Source organism: Pygocentrus nattereri, chromosome 13, assembly GCF_015220715.1.
Source record: "Pygocentrus nattereri isolate fPygNat1 chromosome 13, fPygNat1.pri, whole genome shotgun sequence".
Lineage (NCBI taxonomy): Eukaryota > Metazoa > Chordata > Actinopteri > Characiformes > Serrasalmidae > Pygocentrus > Pygocentrus nattereri.
Genome location: NC_051223.1, coordinates 15,961,710 through 15,979,674, shown reverse-complemented (window position 1 = coordinate 15,979,674; position 17,965 = coordinate 15,961,710). Strand labels below are relative to the sequence as shown.

The following is a 17,965-nucleotide window of genomic DNA, read 5'->3' as shown; positions in this document are numbered from 1 at the left end:
CTCTCTTTCATACACGTTTGCAACATAAGTTCTATTGCTAAACAATGCAGAAGCTGGTGCCTTTATAACCTCCAGGCTGAACTACTTTAACTCCATTTTAGCTGGATGCTCCAATACTTTACAAAATAAGCTAACACTATTTGCTACTCACTATCAACCAGAGAAGGATGGGTTCCCCTTTTGAGTCTTGGTTCCTCTCAAGGTTTCTTCCTTTCGCTCTTAGAGAGTTTTTTCTTGCTGCTGTAGCTACTGGCGATGCTCATGGGGGCTTGGACCTGAATTTTTCTGTAAAACTGCAATGTGACAACACCTGTTGTAAAAAGTTCTATATAAATAAACTTTGACTTGACTTGACTTAAGGTAGACAGTTGGACCTTAAAACAACTGTTGTACTTTTGCGTGTACATTTACACTGTTTGTACCTTGATGAATGGAAAATGTACCTGCACAGCCCCTTTATTTCTAACAGTGTATAGAACCTTTTAAAAAAAAGAGTTCTGTATAGCATCAAAAATTCTTCTATTAAGATTAGGATTAGGATTCTTCTGTTGTTACAAGCTTGACATCTCTATTTTTCCTCCTGTACAGTTGTATCCCCCATTTGTTCATATTTCCACTGTGTCTAGCTTGTCTCTGCATATGGGGGCGGTCAGTCTCTTGCAGTTAAAAAATAGGATCGAATTAGGCCAAGTGGCTATAGGCTTTTCTTGACACCTCTCTCTGTAAGAGCTGAAATGTGTCAGCATTTCTTACTCAATAAAGTCATCATTTTTACAATTTTGATCTATGGAACCAAATTATATGACCCAGTACTTTACCCAAATAGTATTGCTGTTTTGATTCTTTACTGTTCATTTTTTAACATTTAATTTTTTTCTTGTTTTCTACTTGACACATCAGTTACATGTAGGATATATGAACAGTGGTGATAAACCAAATAACAACTTTATTTCAGCTATTGAATTTGAACTTGAGTACTTGAGATAATGGGGCAGTGAAACCCTTGTTAAATAATGGCAGTTCGGGGACTGCAGCAGGTGGGCAGCATCACTACAGTGTTTTATTTCTCCATCTACTCCATATATTTTCACTTTAATAGACCTGTTCTTCCAAAGTAGCTTGCAGTCTGAATGAACTATAATGATTATTATTATAGATTGACTTTACATGGAGTTCATTCAGTGTTTTTTTCTTTTTATGCCTCATTCTAAATGAGGTCAACTTTGTCTTATTTAGAAAAGATGGATCTTTAAGGGTACTTTAGTAAAGGCAGTGGTTCTGCATAGAACCATTTTGTGCTTAACTGGTTTTTGCATGGTGACATTGTTCTTCAGGTTGATGGATGGGCTGTATATGGTTCAATATAGAATCTTTCTGAGAACAGTTCTATATAGCACCATGAAGGTTCTTCTGCTGTTTCAAGCTTGACACTGAACTCGTTCAAAGACCAAACTGTACACACAGCAATGGTTAAACTGGTGCTCTACTGAATGTAGGCCTGGCCTTTCATATTCCAACTAACTGAGCACATTACATTTCATAGCCCCCCTGTTCAAGTAGTCTAGGTTGTGCCAATTAATGAACTATCACTTTAGTGTCATCCATTTCTGTCTTGCCTTTACTTGTTTCTGCAGATGATCATTTAAGAAAGCTTTTGGAATACTTTCTGTTGGCAAACTTGCATTTGTCTGATTCATTCCTTCAAAATGCAGCCTTCATTTTGAAAAACAGAGCAATAACTATTTGGTCTGCCTGGTTTTATTAGTATTCAGATAAGCCCCACCTCCTGCTCTGTGATTGACTTATTCATATTCACAGGCAGTGAGAGAAACAGGAGGGGAATAAAACAGTTTCCTGCTGTTAAAACTTGAGGAGTGTCCAACACTTGAACCATTAGAGAGAGAGGAGCTTCAGAGGAGGATTCAGCTGAATACTGACCTCTCTTTCCTCATACAACACATTATTTATCTGTGAACGTCTTTAAATAATTGAAATGGTGCCATTGAAGCAGCTCTTCATCTTTTGCCTGATAGTGACAGCGGCGGCAAGCGCAGCAACCAGTAAGTAATGATTTAACATTTACACATTCACATTTATACATTTACTCAGTTATTACTGCTTTTTATTCAGTTATGTTTTAGTTTTTCACAGTTTAGTCATTCACACCCATTCACACCTAAAGCTTTTAATACTTATAGTGTTAATGTCATTTTTGTTGTATTTTATTTTGGTGTTTGGTTCAGCACTTAGACTGCTTTGCTGGACACATGTCTGTCTCCTGTTCTAGCTTTAGCATTTTTGAAGAAAAATATAAAAAAGAGAAGAATAGAGCTAACAGACTTCAGTTTCTATGCTGATAGGCGGTTGAGCTCAAGAGAGTTTTGACCCGCTGCTTTTTTTTTCATTTAAAGCTGGTTTTAGTAGCTAATTTCACATGTACTGAAGCTGTTACTTCATTGAGGTAATTTTTTAACATGGATCGTTTTAGTAATTTCAGTCAGGTTCCATATTTGTATATGTAAAGCATTCTTTAAAAAAAATATTTGAATACCGACCCTCTAAAATAATTTATTCATCATCTTTAACCACTTAATCCAGTCATGTAGTTAAAGTACTACTATAGTAAATATTCTACTTAAAAACAATACATATATATATAATTGTCTGTTTTCACCTCATCACGTTATTAGCTTAGCCACATCGTATTTCACCTCATATGTTAACAGCTGGAAAACAGTGGGTTTGTGAAGGGTTATTTAGATATATAACAAATCCTGATAAATTTACTAAAAGTTGTTGAAAGTTTTATTCTTATGTGCTATAGTTTAGTTAAAGCTTGCCATAGACGAGATGCAGCAGTCTTTCTATGCTTCCATCGTTAGACAGAAGACTCAGACAGGAAACAAGCTAATTTGCATGTATAAAATGAGTTTCCTGTTTATTTTTTTAAACTTTCATGACTATTTGAATGTTTGAAAATTCTGATTCTTAGGCCCAATCCCATTTTGTCTTTTTTACACCTTGTTTTCGAGTGTCATCCTAACCCCTTGGAACTGAGTTACAAGGGGTAGTGGTTGATATTTTGCCCTATGAAATGGGACAACCCTCAATTAAAAGAAAAACATCGCTTCATTAACAGGCCGCTAGCACTACTCTGTAGGCGACCCGGCCAGTCTTCAGTGAGAGCAGTGAAGGGAAAACTTCAGCAACCTCACTGCAGGGCTTCAGTATGGAGCCCTGCTGGTGACATCCTGTATAAATAAAAATAATGTGTTACCATGCCTTATAAATGCGTGGCCATGACTTAGTAAGGAGTGAGAATGATATCACAACTTACTAAGTCTTGACCACATATTAGGATCTCATTCCCATGCTGTACTAAATCGTGACCATGACTTAATTATTCATTTCCATGCCTTAAGTCATGACCATGCATTATTTTTATTTATACAGGATGTCACCAGCGGGGCTCCATACTTTAGTTAAATTTAAGGCATCATATGCTTTCAAAGAGAGACAGTTGTTTATTATCACCCACTCCTAATTTTTTGGTGATACGAAGCTGAAGTCAGCTATTCACCAACTTCTTGTTCAGATTTTCCCAACAGATACATTCTGGTGCTTCAGGCGTCAATACTGCTGGACTATTTAAGGTGGAACGGGAAAGTTAGTTATAGCTAGCTACCAAGATATTAGCACACTATTAATGATTTTTTGTGCTTGTTATGAAGAAAACGACCTTTAGCCATTGAAATGACATTAAACTAAGATAATACAATAGTTATCAGAATTTTTAATAGAGAAATTCTTGTATATACTCCGTTTGGAGTGTGCCTCTGAAAAAAGTAGCCCCAACCCTTTGGCCTACCCATCTCTCTCAACAAAAATCAGACACCCTTACCCTACACATGCACAACGGAGGGCTCAGTGGTAGGGGCAAGGGGATGAAATAGGATTGGGCCTTAGATTTTACCTTGAATGTTGTTTTCATGATTTAAAAGTGCAGGTAGTAATAGAGGGGATATTTATTGATTTGGTTGGTTTTTGTTTGCAAAGGAATTTTCCACCCTTCCTTTACGTTCCCTTTTAGATTACTGTTGTTTTATCACCTGAGATATCTAAGATGTCTAAATGTATTGTAATTTCATCAATAGTTTAGATTTGCACTCCAAGTTGCCTTGGATACCATGGACCAAGTTGATGTCTGGGCCTGAACCTACCCTACTTATAGCAAAACAGAAGTTTTGAATCCAAGCCCAGTTGTAGTCCAGGAGACCTCTGGAGTTTCATTGTATTCAGACAAAATTCTGTCCCAACACTTCCTGAACCCGACTGACACCAGTGGAGGCAGTTTAAATCTCTTTCATCAGACCAACAATAAAATTTTATTATTTTCAGCTATCCAAGAATAATTCTCAGTTCTACTCAACACCTGTTTTTGTAAATCATCAACTTCAAGCAATAAAAGGTTTTAGCCTGATTATAGTTCACAGGATGTGCTGTTCTCATGACCTTGTGAGTTTCGGTGCAAAGTTCTCCAGCATGGCAGAGTAAACGTTGTTTAAGACAATAAAAGAAGCTTCATTGTTTAAAGTAGGACATGTATTTGACTGAATTAGGGAAAATTAAAGCTGTAATGTTGGCTGTTTGGGGCAAGAAATCTGAACCTGATCAAGCTTGAGAAATATCTGAGAAAAGAGCTTCAAACCTGACCGAACCTGATAGTCATGTCCTGTTGGGTTATGGCAAATATTTCATACTGTGAGCGATCTGTAAATTTGGAAATTTCATTGCCCTAGCCCATGAGGAAATCTTACATTTCATGACTAATATTAATAATGACAGCACTTGCCCTGCTATTCTGGCTTTTATCTCGTTTGTTAGGTTTTGTATACTGTACTGTATATATTTTACTATATATGTTATGCACATACATAAATAGAGTATTTTAGCATTGACAAAAAACTGTTATTTTTTACAATAATGCTAACTCTGGTCAAAAAATATGGGGAATGTTTTTGGATTAGCATCATCAACATTAATTTCTTACTGATTAATGCAACTATTGTTAACCTCATGTTGTCTTATTTTTATATTAAAAGCAATAAACACTTTTAAATTGTGTGTTTGAAGTGTGTCAGTTGGTTTGGTTTTTTAGGACATTCCAAAGTCCTTATGCAGTATCAACCTGACCCTGGCTAGTGCTTCTAGTCACATAAAAATATATGATAAGAGCATCTAATAGAAAATGTTGCTGGATCAGGATGTGTAACTGTAGATATTGTGCTATTTAAAACTGAGAATATATCTCAAATCAGACATATTCTTGGCCATTAATGCAGTGGAAACATGAAAATTGTTAATTAAGGTAATAGTTATGCTTTTTTCTTTTTTTTCTTTAAGGCATGACTGTCACAACCTCTGCCACGACTGTATACACTTCTGCCCCAGCCACAGTCACTTCCGTCCCAGCTGCAGTCACTTCCGACCCAGCCGCAGTCACTTCCGAGCCAGCCGCAGTCACTTCCGACCCAGCCGCAGTCACTTCCGTCCCAGCCGCAGTCACTTCCAACTCAGCCACAGTCACTTCCGACCCAGCCGCAGTCACTTCCGATCCAGCCGCAGTCACTTCCGATCCAGCCGCAGTCACTTCTGACCCAGCCGCAGTCACTTCCAACTCAGCCGCAGTCACTTCCGACCCAGCCGCAGTCACTTCCAACTCAGCCACAGTCACTTCTGACCCAGCCACAGTCACTTCCAATCCAGCCACAGTCACTTCTAACCCAGCCACAGTCACTTCTGACCCAGCCACAGTAACTTCCGACCCAGCTACAGTCACTTCCGACCCAGCCACAGTCACTTCCGACCCAGTCACAGGTATGTCTGCCACAACCCCAGGCGCTCTTGTCCCCACAAGCCCTCCTTCTCCAGGTATTGCTACTTCAGGCATTGGTAGAACAGATAACATCAAAATTCCGTTCTAAGTGTACAAAAATTGTAATACCATGAAGTATATAACATTAGTTTTTTTGCAGATGCCCTAACTGACCTAAAGAAATGGTCCACAGAGAAAACGATCAGGTTAAAGAGGTTATTCTGTTTACATGCCATTATATTCCTATTATATTAAATTTAATTGAGGAATAGTCTACTTAAGTTTTCAGGGTTTCTTTGGAAAACATGACTGGAATAAGATATTTAAATGTTGTGCTAGTCTTAATAATACTATTTGTTGAAATTTTACTTTACAAAGACTTGGCTGCAGTGGAAAGTTTTGATGAACAATTGGATTGAGTGCCCAAAAGATGTCGAAAAATATTTTGGGAAATTTGATTTGGAATGGAAGAAATACACCTCTTTTGTTTTCAGTTCTACATCTATTGGGTGATAGATTGAGAAATGGACTTGTAATTAATCACCTAATCTTATTACTTAAAGGCTAGTCTCAGTAGCAGCATCCGTGCCCACACACGCATGAAACGTCTGATATCTATGGTAAGCTGAGATGGCCACAATTCCATTTTGATTGGCTACCGCCATGTATATGCGAGCAAATTTCTGCATAGTGTGTTTTATCTGTCCAACAAGAAACACTGTAGTGACTGGCTTGAGAAACATTTGTAAAATGCACAGTATCATGTCTTAAATAGTTATTTAGAAAGTTTCTTTGAAACATTTAGTGGCTATTAAGGTAGATATCCCTGCACATTTGCTCACACATACTTTAGTAGTAGGAGACGGTTCTTCAACTTGTTTAAGGGCCCATTGGAAATCAGTTTTTCCTAACATTTTGAAAGAAGAGTAATGCAATATGAAAACACTGTTCAAGTTTCTAAATATGTCACTACCTTCTCAGTCCATAAACTGAAACTAAGCAGTAAAAACAAGTTTTGAAGATCATTGTTTCTGAGATGTCACAAAAAAGTGTGTATTTACATATATCAGCCTATTCAGTTTCCAGCAGTTTTGCCCTGCCATTTCAAATTGTGGACACAGAGTATTTCACCCTAGACATTTTTACATACATCAGTCTTAAAGACACAATAACAAAGAACCTGTTTATTTCTTAGGCATAAATAGGAACATGGTCATGTAAAAATTAAGATGAACACTTGTTTATAAATATTTTAATATTATTATGTCCTTATGTCAGTTTTTACAGGTTACCATGCTGGCAGTGAAATAAGGAAAATAAGAGCTAATAGACAGAAACCAACAAAACTGCAAATAATGCAAAATAAACCCAGCCTTTTAGTGAGCAAGTAGACACTGACATAGTCAGTTATCTTGCAAATGTTACACAACAGTTAGCTAGTTAATTAACATTAACCTTGTTGAACTGAGTCTCTCAGAAACCAGAGCTCACTCTGTTAGCTTTACATATGTTTTCAGGTTTGTAGCTTGCTAGCTACAAGACTAGTGTGTAGCAAGGCTATGTGCTTATGCAGCATTGCTTACAGATGGTGAGATATGCCCCCCATCAATCAAGTTTTTTTGTTTTTTTTTTACAGAGGCCAGCTGGAATAAGAGGAAACCTCAAATATTACAAAGTGTTGTGACAAAAAAATTTGATGTAAATGACGATAGAGAGAAGTCTTGCGAAACTGTTGCACAGTTAACAACTGACAATCATATCAATGAGTGAAACACTTTAATATTTTTGTATACTGATGTGTGTTAGGGCTGATAGATTAATCTTTTTTTTATTGAAATCACAATTTGAAAGACAGCCATTTCAAGTTGCAAGAACTGCAATTTTAATTATGTATTACATTATTTGCAGTTTTAAGTTGTAAGCAGTCAGCATTTAAGCCTCAAGCTTTTAAGAATTGATGTGCTGGACATTTTGGCTAAAAAAAGGCTTCAGACCTTTTTTTCTAAATTGAAATTAAACAATCACTTTTAAATCACAGTTGCAATATTGGGCAGAAACATCACAGTTACATTTACCACTATAACTATAAACAGTGTAAAGGTACAACTGTGGTTTTAGGTGACTAATCATGTACCCTAAATAAGCTTTTCACCGTGGAAATATGTTCCTTTTCTTATCTTAATGTTTTAAAACAGAACAATAGAAAGCCTGGAGAAGAGACGGGGTGTGTGGAGTCAATACAACTTAGAAAATATAATTTCAGTGGATTATTATTATGGTACAATTATGTTCCCCTGAACATAATGACAAGAGGGGTACTGCCCCAGTGACAGTTTTGTAGCTTTTTTTTCTGAGATTGTATTTTATGTTTAATTTTTAACAATGCACAATAACGGAAATTATTAGCAGTTAATGAAATTTGTATCCTTTAAATCAATATTAGATACAAAATGTTCTGCTATATTCTTTCATTATACCTACTGTACCTACACTGGATTTTATTGGACTGTGTTATGACACATTTTATTTACCTAAAATGCTTGTTAATGTTTTATTGTATGTTAATATTTTCACCTTTTTTACTCCTGTCATTTTGCTGTTGGAACATTATTAACCCTGAAGCCACAACGACAACCATTGCCACTACAACACTAGGTATGACAGAAATAGGAAATAATGTAACTATTAAAGACTATGGAAAGTTATTGCTGCCTTTAGGGAAGAATTCAGTTCTTTAATCTGTCTTTTTTTCTCGTTATCAATGTGGCAGGTCCCTGTGGTTCGAACCCTTGCCCTCAAGACAGCAGATGTGAGGAGATCTTTGAAGGATTTAGGTGTTTGTGTCGGCCGGGACTGTTCTACAACGTAGAAGTGAATTCCTGTATTCGTGGTACATTCCAGCTGCTGTTTCCTTCCTTTCCTGAATGTTTCCATGTGCTTCACACAGACTGCAGGACTATTTGTTATAAAATAATAAACTAAATTAAAGAATTGAATTGAATGTTTTAAATTCTAGTTTAATTTGCAGGTAATAGTAATCTGTCAACTGCTGGTAATTGCAATCCTGTTTTATCAATTACAGGGAAGATTTTCTCCTTTGAACTAACAGTGAATGTAAATTACACTTCCGGTATGGAAGACGATAAAACAGAAATATTCAAAACAACAGCAGAAAAAATCATTGTGGAGGTAAGAGGTTTTTTTTTTGACCTGTTATATGATTTGAGAATGTTTCCACCTTTAATCATACTCTGGATAATCTGCTGGTTAACATCTGGTAAGTTTTCAAAGAGACAAAATTCTTCAAGTAACACAAGTTTCTGTAATTTTTCCATATTCAAAACAGCTCAATGAAGCTTTTATGAATCAACCAGGATACAGGGGATCTATAGTTTACAGTTTAAAGTGAGTATCATTCCTTTCAGTCACTTTTAATATTGATAGCAGAGTTTACAAATGACAATTTATTGTTTTAGAAGCCTTTTCACTTATTTTAAGTTAAAATGCTACCATGTTACCATCACTTTTATTACCCTTTCACCAAAGAAAAAGAAAGAAAGAAGTCTCATTTGCATAAATCCATGTGCGAAAGATACTAGATAAACGTGTTCTTGAGTAAGCTAACTGACCTGACATTGTTCAATTACTTCAGAGTTTTGAACACTAGCATCACCGATGTTAGCAATTATTTAGCAAAAGCCATGTAGAAATCATGATGGTCAACACTCCACATGTAACCCTACCGCAGGTCTTCTATAGCCCCATTTCCAAATAAGTTGGGATGCCATGCAAAATGTAAATAAAAACAGAATGTCCACATCATTTAAACCATACATTTGTTTGAAAATAATGCAAAGACAACATATCAAATGTTGAAAGTGAGACATTTTATTGTTATTTGAAAAATAAATGCCAATTTAGAATTTGATACCAGCAACATATTTCGAAAGTTGGGATGTGGTGACAAAGGACTGGTAAAGTTATGTGATACTAAAACACCTTGTGGAACATCTCACAACTAATTAGGTTATTCGGCAACAGGTCAGTAACATGATTGGGTATAAAAAGAACACCTCCGAGAAGCGGAGTCTTTTAGAAGTAAAGATGAGGAGGGGTTCACCATTCTGCAAAAGACAGTGTGGGCAAATAGTGCAAGAAAATTGATGGAAATTCAAGAAAAACATTTCTCAACATAAAATAACAAAGAATTTGAAGATTTCATCATCTACAATGCATAATATCATTAGAAGTTTCAGAGAATCCAGGAAAATATCTGTATGCAAGGGAAAAGACCGAAGACTTGTATTGGCCAGTCATGATTTTCAGGCCCTCAGATGGTGCTGCATTAGAAACAGACATGATTCTGTAGTGGAAATCCCTGCATGGGCTTAGAAACACTTCTGAAAACAATTATCTGTGAACACAGTTCCCTTGTCCCAACTTTTTAAAAATGTGTTGCTAGCATTGAATAGCATTGAACCAAAATGGTCATATATTTTTCAAAAAACAATAAAATCAGTTTCAGAATTTGATATGTTGTCTTTGTAGTATTTTCAATTAAATATAGAGTTTAAATTATTTGCACATCATTGCATTCTGTTTTTATTTACATTATGCACAGCATCACAACTTTTTTGGAAACAGTTTTGTACCTGACCTTAAAAAACAGACAGAGAGGTGTGGAAAGACTTCATAAACATAATAACAGATTGTATTTTCAATTTGTTACATTTTGCACTGCTCACGTCTAGGTGATTTCATTACAGATCTTATCATGAATGCTTTAGAAAAAAATAGGGATTCACCCTATTGAACCTGTTCATTTTTCTAGAGATGCTTCCATTTCTGTGGAGAACAGGAATGTTTGCTAAGAACAGTCAGGAAAAAGGAACTAAATATGGTGCTTTAAATGTATAAAAACATTGTTGGATTTGTTCATAAGCTAAGAAGTATAGGCTCACCATATAACATCTTTTAAAAGTCAGTGACACTTTCATTGAAACTACTGTTCAATAGTGACATAAGAATCCAAACAAGCTTTTCAAGAGATTACAAAGAACCAGCAAAACATCAAACATGTCAAAACCATGACTATTTCAACCAAAATACTAAACCTGTACCTCTTTTATGATGGGATCTAGACTGGCAGAAACATCTGGCTTACAGTGCATGGCTGACAGCAGGCTAGTTATCTCCGTATCAGTCATTACATCACATTTGAGTTGCATTAACTAATATGCCAAATTATTCAGCAGACACTTCATTACATGTGAACACTTTAGAACAGAGTTACATAGTTGTACGTGTATTTATCAAAAAACGGTTACCTAGATTTTCAAAATCTGAGCCAGAATGACTTTACATGACTTTTCAGATTTTACTCCCAAAGTGGGATTTGACTGTGTTCTGGCCCATTTCTGTCCAAGGTAACAAGAAAGTCTTAGTATTTTAATAAATACTTGTATTACTTAAAAATATATATTTCCTCTATATAGATTTTCCTGCCCTTGTCCATAATTTACACGTGTGCTATCCACAATAGCAGATTACATGAATTCTGTACTGAGCGCGAGCAGCACAGCACAAACACAGGAAGGACTATAAATCTAATTACACTAATATGAAATGTATGTTATATGTTAAAAAGAGCACACCACACCTAAACAAAACAGAATTGTCTCAGTAACAGCTCTGTACATTTGCATTTTATTCTAAGATGGTTCTTTTTGAACTGTTTCTAGTGACTAATCTCGGCATTCAGCAGTTTCATTCAAGCATTGCTGGCTGCCTGTTTGAAAGCCAGGATGGTGGCATACCTGTAAAATTATATTTAGTGATAGGCTTTGTCTATGTGAATAAGGGCTACTGATAAGGACTACTCTTATATATTTTTGTTTGATGCAGATCTGTATGGTTTTTAGAGAGCAATGTAGACATAATGAGTAGTGAGAATTTTTTTCTGTACACTTAGAAATGTACTAATTACTTTACTAATTAATAAGTAATTAATCCCTTAAAAGTTTGAGCACAGTAATTAGTCATTTTTAATTACTTATTTTTGAGTAACTACCCCAACTGTGTTAGATGGTGCCATACACATTACTGAAAACTGTTGTTTTTGAATGAATTGAATTACTGTTGTGCCATTGCACAGGCTACGCAGTGTGTTTGCAGATGTGGAAAGTTTCTTCCTTGCCAGCTCAGACGTTACGGACAACTTAGTAGGACAGTTGTTAATTAATGCAACTGCGAACAGTGGACATATCACTGACTTTACACGTATGTGCTCATCTCTATCTGTGTTCAGATCCAGTTGCTATAATAAAATCATTTATAACGGGTGAATTTTGCAGCACAAGATCACCTGCTAAGTTTACTAAAACTTGAACTAATTGAACACTATTGTACAGGCCTGGGCGATAGAGCGATTTTGTTATGTTGAAATCATTGATGAGTGACAAGTAACCTGATTGCATAGCTAATAATCACTGTGTTGGGAAAATAACTGATACAGATACTAGAGAGAACTAATTTACTGTTATAAATTTTGATAATTAAAAATTTCGCAATCGCTAAAGAAATGTGCAGGAGTGCACCCCAATAGCCAGGTTTTAAAAAAAAATTTTTCAGTTTAGGAGGCAGAGAGAAAGACGGGGGTTTGTTAAGAAGCTGTTGCAATATTAGCTTTACCTACCACACAGCTTTTCCCCTTCTAATTATTCTACTTTGTGTGAAGTTTATCTTGAGTGCATAAAACTAAAAATAGATGCAGTTGTGCTTTGAAACTTGGAAGGCCCATTGCACTGCACATTTTAGTGATTTTCCTGCTTTACCTCACCCACTTAAACTCAATCATGGGCTGTTAATGAGCTGATTAGTTAGATCAGGTGTGTTGGGTGCAGGGAAAACACTTAAAAATGCATGGCAATGTGGCCCTAGGACCAAGGTTGAGAAACACTGCCTAAGAGCAGCTAGCTCTAACCTGGACAGAAAGTTCCTCTGATCACCATCTTAGGCAGGAAATCAATCAGAATTCCAAGGTCAGTAAAAGGTAATAAATAAATGAAATACTGTGTAGAGTAAATTCCCCACTGTTTCTGCTTTGCATAATTTTTTGTTTGAGTAAAATATGCAGTATTCCATACAGCTTAAAAGTCCAGGGGGTTATCTTAATTATGAAAACACTGCTATAACAACAGAAAGCACCACATTTCTTAAAGTGTAAAGCATGTGGACATGGTTTTGGAAATCAATTACAGTTTGAAGTTTCTTTTGAAGTAGTTTTTAACAGATGGTGGGTTAGTCAGTATTGCATTATGTAAAGTGTGAACTTTAGATATTTAGATATTTTCATTAAAAAGGTAATGTAAAAAGAAAAAAAAACCTAAAAACAGAAAGTAAAATAGAAAGTAGATCAAAGCTGCATCTAATGGTGGTTATTGGTTCGGTGGACATATATTCGACAATCATAATTTTTTAAATAGAAAATATTGTGCTAATTATTTCTGTATGTCACCCAGGCCTACTGTACTTTGCAAGAACACATTACAAAGAATTGTCTTTTGTTTATAAAAGTATGCCTTACTGTAAGTCTTATCCATTTGGTCCCTTTTCAGAAATTGACACATGTACTAAAAATTACTGTGATGAGATGACCACAACTTGTGATGCTAAAGATGGTGTTATTAGCTGCATTTGCAAAGCCGCATATGTGGCCTCGACTGAATGGTCAACAGAACGGTCGTGCATTGGTAAGTTTCTTTTCATGTTGGTCTAAATGTTAAACTAAATTTCAGTGCATTGTCTTGAGTCCTCACCATTAAAGTGTAGTGAAAATTTTCATTGAACTTCTCTGACGTGAGATGGCTCGCTTCCTTTCTCTCTAGCTTGTCCCAGCGGTCAGCAAGCAGTGAATTCGAAGACGTGTGAAGCGTGAGTGTAATCTTTTACATATGGATTGTGAAAATTTTTCTGATTTGGAAATTGAAATCACTAAACGTATGATAACTTGTGCTTGATACAAAACATATATTATATAGACTATGGAACTTTCTTTGTTTCAGATGTGATTTTGGTTATTCTGGTTTCAACTGTGATGAATGTAAGTGCTATTATTATTACTATCCCCCTTAAATGGCTTTGAGATATGCATGTCCACTTCTGTTCCTCCTACTATAAATTACTCCTAACAATTAAGAATAGCCTAGCTAATTTTTATACGTTTCTATGCAGTTACTAAAGGTAAGCCTTAGGAGGTAAAAGCTAAGGATTTAAGTGGTTAATATTATAATAAAACCTAATATGAATGATGCTTGTACACAATATTTAAACCAACCTGTGTTTTAAAAGAGTGTGCGATTATGAACCTTAAAATATGTCTCTTTACAGATTATCTCTTGGCTGTGGTCATTATCTCTTGTGTTTTGGGTGCACTGTTAATTGCCGCACTTGTGGTTATTATAGTTCTGAGCTGCAGGTGAGGGCACATCATTTCACTATGCACAGATATGCACAACAATTCATATTACGCATATGCAGGTTCATGTTAAGATATTTTATGCACATTTGTGTGTTCACCTTTCAGAGAGTCAAAGAAAAGCACCCAGTTTTCAGAGGACAGTATGAATTTCCATAAACCTGTAGGAATTCCCAGAATCCCACGGGCAAACCATAATTCTGACTGGGAACAAGCCGATCTGGAAGTGACAGACAGTGGAAGCACACATGCACTGGTGACCAAAGACCAGCCAGAGAACATAGCAGTAAGAACACTGTTCATTACAGCCTGAACATCAACAAAATGGTCATTACTTCTGCACTTTGCTGGAGGGTTGTTTGACCTATACAGTGTTTCTTTTACAGATGGAAAAGTACTATGATCCCTACAATTATTACACTAGGGGCAATAGCAGCCAGACCCATGCCAGGAATGGGTATGGGAATGGGTATGGCTCCAGAGGCACAAGGAATCCCTACTATGATCCAGACGAAGACAGAATCTGAGGTTATTAATTGCACAGTCTACCCATAATTATATAGAAATAGAAAATTATGTTAACATGTCAGTGGATTCTAAATTGAGGCCCTATATATGGACTAATCTACTGAATTCGTTTACACTGTGATTCTACTAAAAAATCAAAAACAATGAAGTATTCAGATCTTATTTATATTTATAAAAACTATGATAAGATCTATTTATACCCAAGGCATTAATTGAACAGTAATAAGCTCAATATATATAAAACCATAATTTATAGGGTACTTTCTAATTGGAGGAAACTGTCTTAAACCCTGTCCCATAAATTTCATCTTGTAAAAATAATGCTACATTTTATGGTATTTTCATTTGTTTTAAAGTTTTATTTCTTTTAAAGTTGGAAGACTTAGTTTTATCATGAGTTTAGCATGGCTTTACTGTCAGACTGTGAGCAGTTAGATTCCATTATTTTGAAGTATGTGTCCCAAGGTTTAAGAATTTTCATTTAAGAATTGTCACTACTGAAACACAAATTTCTGCAGTCAACTACCATGTTTTGTGTTTTGTTAACAATATTATGACTATATGTGTATACAGAAATCCAAAGCTATGTTTGTTAGACATGTGCCCACCATTTTTGAGTTGCTGAAAACAAGCTAAAATGGTTTACCAAAACAGTCAGTACTCAAACATTTGGTAAGTTTGGTAGTGCATTTGTCTGATGAAGTACTGTACAGTTTGTTATTTTATGTCTGTTTTTGGCAAACAAAAAATGAAAGACAGAAAATAATTTGGAAAAATTGTTTTAAATCATTTACCTCTTAGAATGAACAATAAATCTGGGGATTTCAGATCATCTTTGTCATGGTTTAATGTCTGATGTAATTCAGTGTGAAAATTGTTTGACACATTTCATCTGTTTTCTTTTGCATGTATTTTATGATTTAATGCTGCCTAGGCTGGATCTTGGGTAAATAGCACTCGCAATAGCACTCACATTGTAAAAAATGATTTGTCACTTCAGCTTACAATCCTCCATCTGCTGATAAGAAATTAGACGTTTTACTTAATTCCAATCAATACTTTAAAAAACAGTGCAAAGCAGATCAGTTTAGATCAGAGGTCTGTAATTAAAATTCAGTAATGTCCAGTCAAAGAAAATTTCCTCAAGCAAAGGTCCGGAACCTCATGATGTCTAATTGCATTATGATTCAATCCATATACTGTATACTGAAGAAGTAGTTATATCAACATCTTATGTGGTCAGCAACTGAATGTCAAATCACATAAAGTACAATTCAGTAATATTTCAATAATATTTATTATCAGTTTTCTCTTTTTAGAGCACATCATGTAAAATAATCTGGCCCACTTTCGCCTCGTCCCTCCCCTGTGTGTACGCCACTCACTCAACTCTCAGTGCTGAATACTGTCACGTGTGATTTGTACAATGCATGCAATTGGTCTGTGAGTCTCTTGGGCCGCTAAAGATGCACCATAAATGCTAGAAATGGTATGCCAATTAAAATAGGACCACCCAGTCAAAATTAAATAATTCTCCTTAGTTTACTGGTTATAAACTCAGGTACACACAGAACAGTGTCTGGGTCTGGACTCGGACCTCGGTCCACCTATTAGTGAGCTCTGGTTTAGATGAAGCAAAATTATCATCAATGCAAACCTCTTAAACACTTCAAATCAACATCTGTTCCATGTTTTATAATGTACTATAACTTTAGGTAAACTTTGTAAACAAATATGAAATATGCACAATGAGCTATGATTTTTTGTCAGTTTTGCTATTGTGGACGAGATGAGTTTATGTTTGAATAAATATCCATAACGAAATACAGATGTTCGTTTCTTACTACATTATTAAAAACAGATAGGAATGTCCACCATTAGCAGTAATGACAGTAGAAGTGATAAGTTCATAATTAACTTAAACATTTCAGTCTGAAATGTTCACTGTCTGAACACTATAAAAATAGTTCATCAGTTTAACACAAAAAAGAAAACTGCTAACTAGCAGTTAAACTAGTACTAGTAAACTGGTACTAAACATGTTTAGCAGTAAAAACACTCCTCAAACTCAGATATTACAATCATGTCAATATTCAGTTTTCTCTGTGTTCTTCCAGTGGGCCAAACATTTAACCCCATAATTATTGGCACCCTTGGTAATAATTATTAAAGGAAAAATGTGTTTTTGATTAATTGGCTTAATCTCACACTTAAATTATGCAAGATATTGAAGTAAATCTAGTTTAAGAAAAAAAACTTTGAAAACAAACAAAGTGTCAGTTATTGGCACCCCTGCTTTATGCATACTTTCTGCTATGATGCTTAATGAGACTGAAGATACAGAGCAAAGAATCTGAGACCCCTCCACAGTACAGAATAATAAAATTCTAAGAAATATGGATAATCATTTTAATAAAAAACATTGACTTCATGTGGAAATATGTAAATTAACTGGTTTTGTTCAACAAAAAATACTTTACATACTTTGAATGAACAATTCTATTGAATGAGCCATTGAGCTCATTACCAACCCCTTACAGAGTTGTAGTATAGCAGGAAAAGCATTAAAATGTGAAAGGCAGTGTGCCTGCGCGATCAGGATTGGGGCATCACTGCTTTAGTGGATCACGAAGACAATTGTTCTGAGGTGAAGGAAACAATACATGGTTTTTACAAATACAAGCTGTAAAATTCCAAAATGTTCTGTATACGAAGTGAAGGAATCACCCTGTATGTGCACACAGTATGTACTGTAACTTTACAGAGTTTTCTGTTAACCTTCTAGACAACCCCACAGTCTTTAATCAGAATTTTCAATTTATAATAAAATGTTTCACAGATTTAGGACTCACCTTTAAAATGAGCTTGTAATTGTCTTTTTTACCCAGTTTGATGATTCATTTTTTTAGAACAGTAGTCAGTCATCCTATAACTTTGAAAATGGTCAGGAATCCACAAGTGTTCTAGAATTCTTTTAGGGTCTAAAGCACATGTAGAGGTCTTTTTTTTTGTGAGTAGAGCTTCCATTTTTATCTGTTTTTTATCCAGTGTAGGTCCTGACTTTCCTCTTAAACTCCTCAGGTTTT

General features: G+C 35.5%; 1 protein-coding gene across 1 annotated transcript; it reads left to right on the top strand.

The window, feature by feature from the left end:
• Positions 1 to 1,885: 1,885 nt before the first annotated feature.
• Positions 1,886 to 17,726, top strand: muc13b (mucin 13b, cell surface associated). The gene is made up of 13 exons (XM_037544206.1): positions 1,886 to 2,060; positions 5,404 to 5,877; positions 8,498 to 8,530; positions 8,646 to 8,765; positions 8,958 to 9,064; positions 9,222 to 9,280; positions 12,030 to 12,154; positions 13,492 to 13,626; positions 13,762 to 13,807; positions 13,939 to 13,976; positions 14,264 to 14,351; positions 14,460 to 14,637; positions 14,738 to 17,726. The coding sequence occupies exons 1-13, from the start codon at positions 1,994 to 1,996 to the stop codon at positions 14,876 to 14,878; spliced, it is 1,611 nt and encodes a 536-aa protein (XP_037400103.1). The 5' UTR covers positions 1,886 to 1,993; the 3' UTR covers positions 14,879 to 17,726.
• Positions 17,727 to 17,965: the final 239 nt, after the last annotated feature.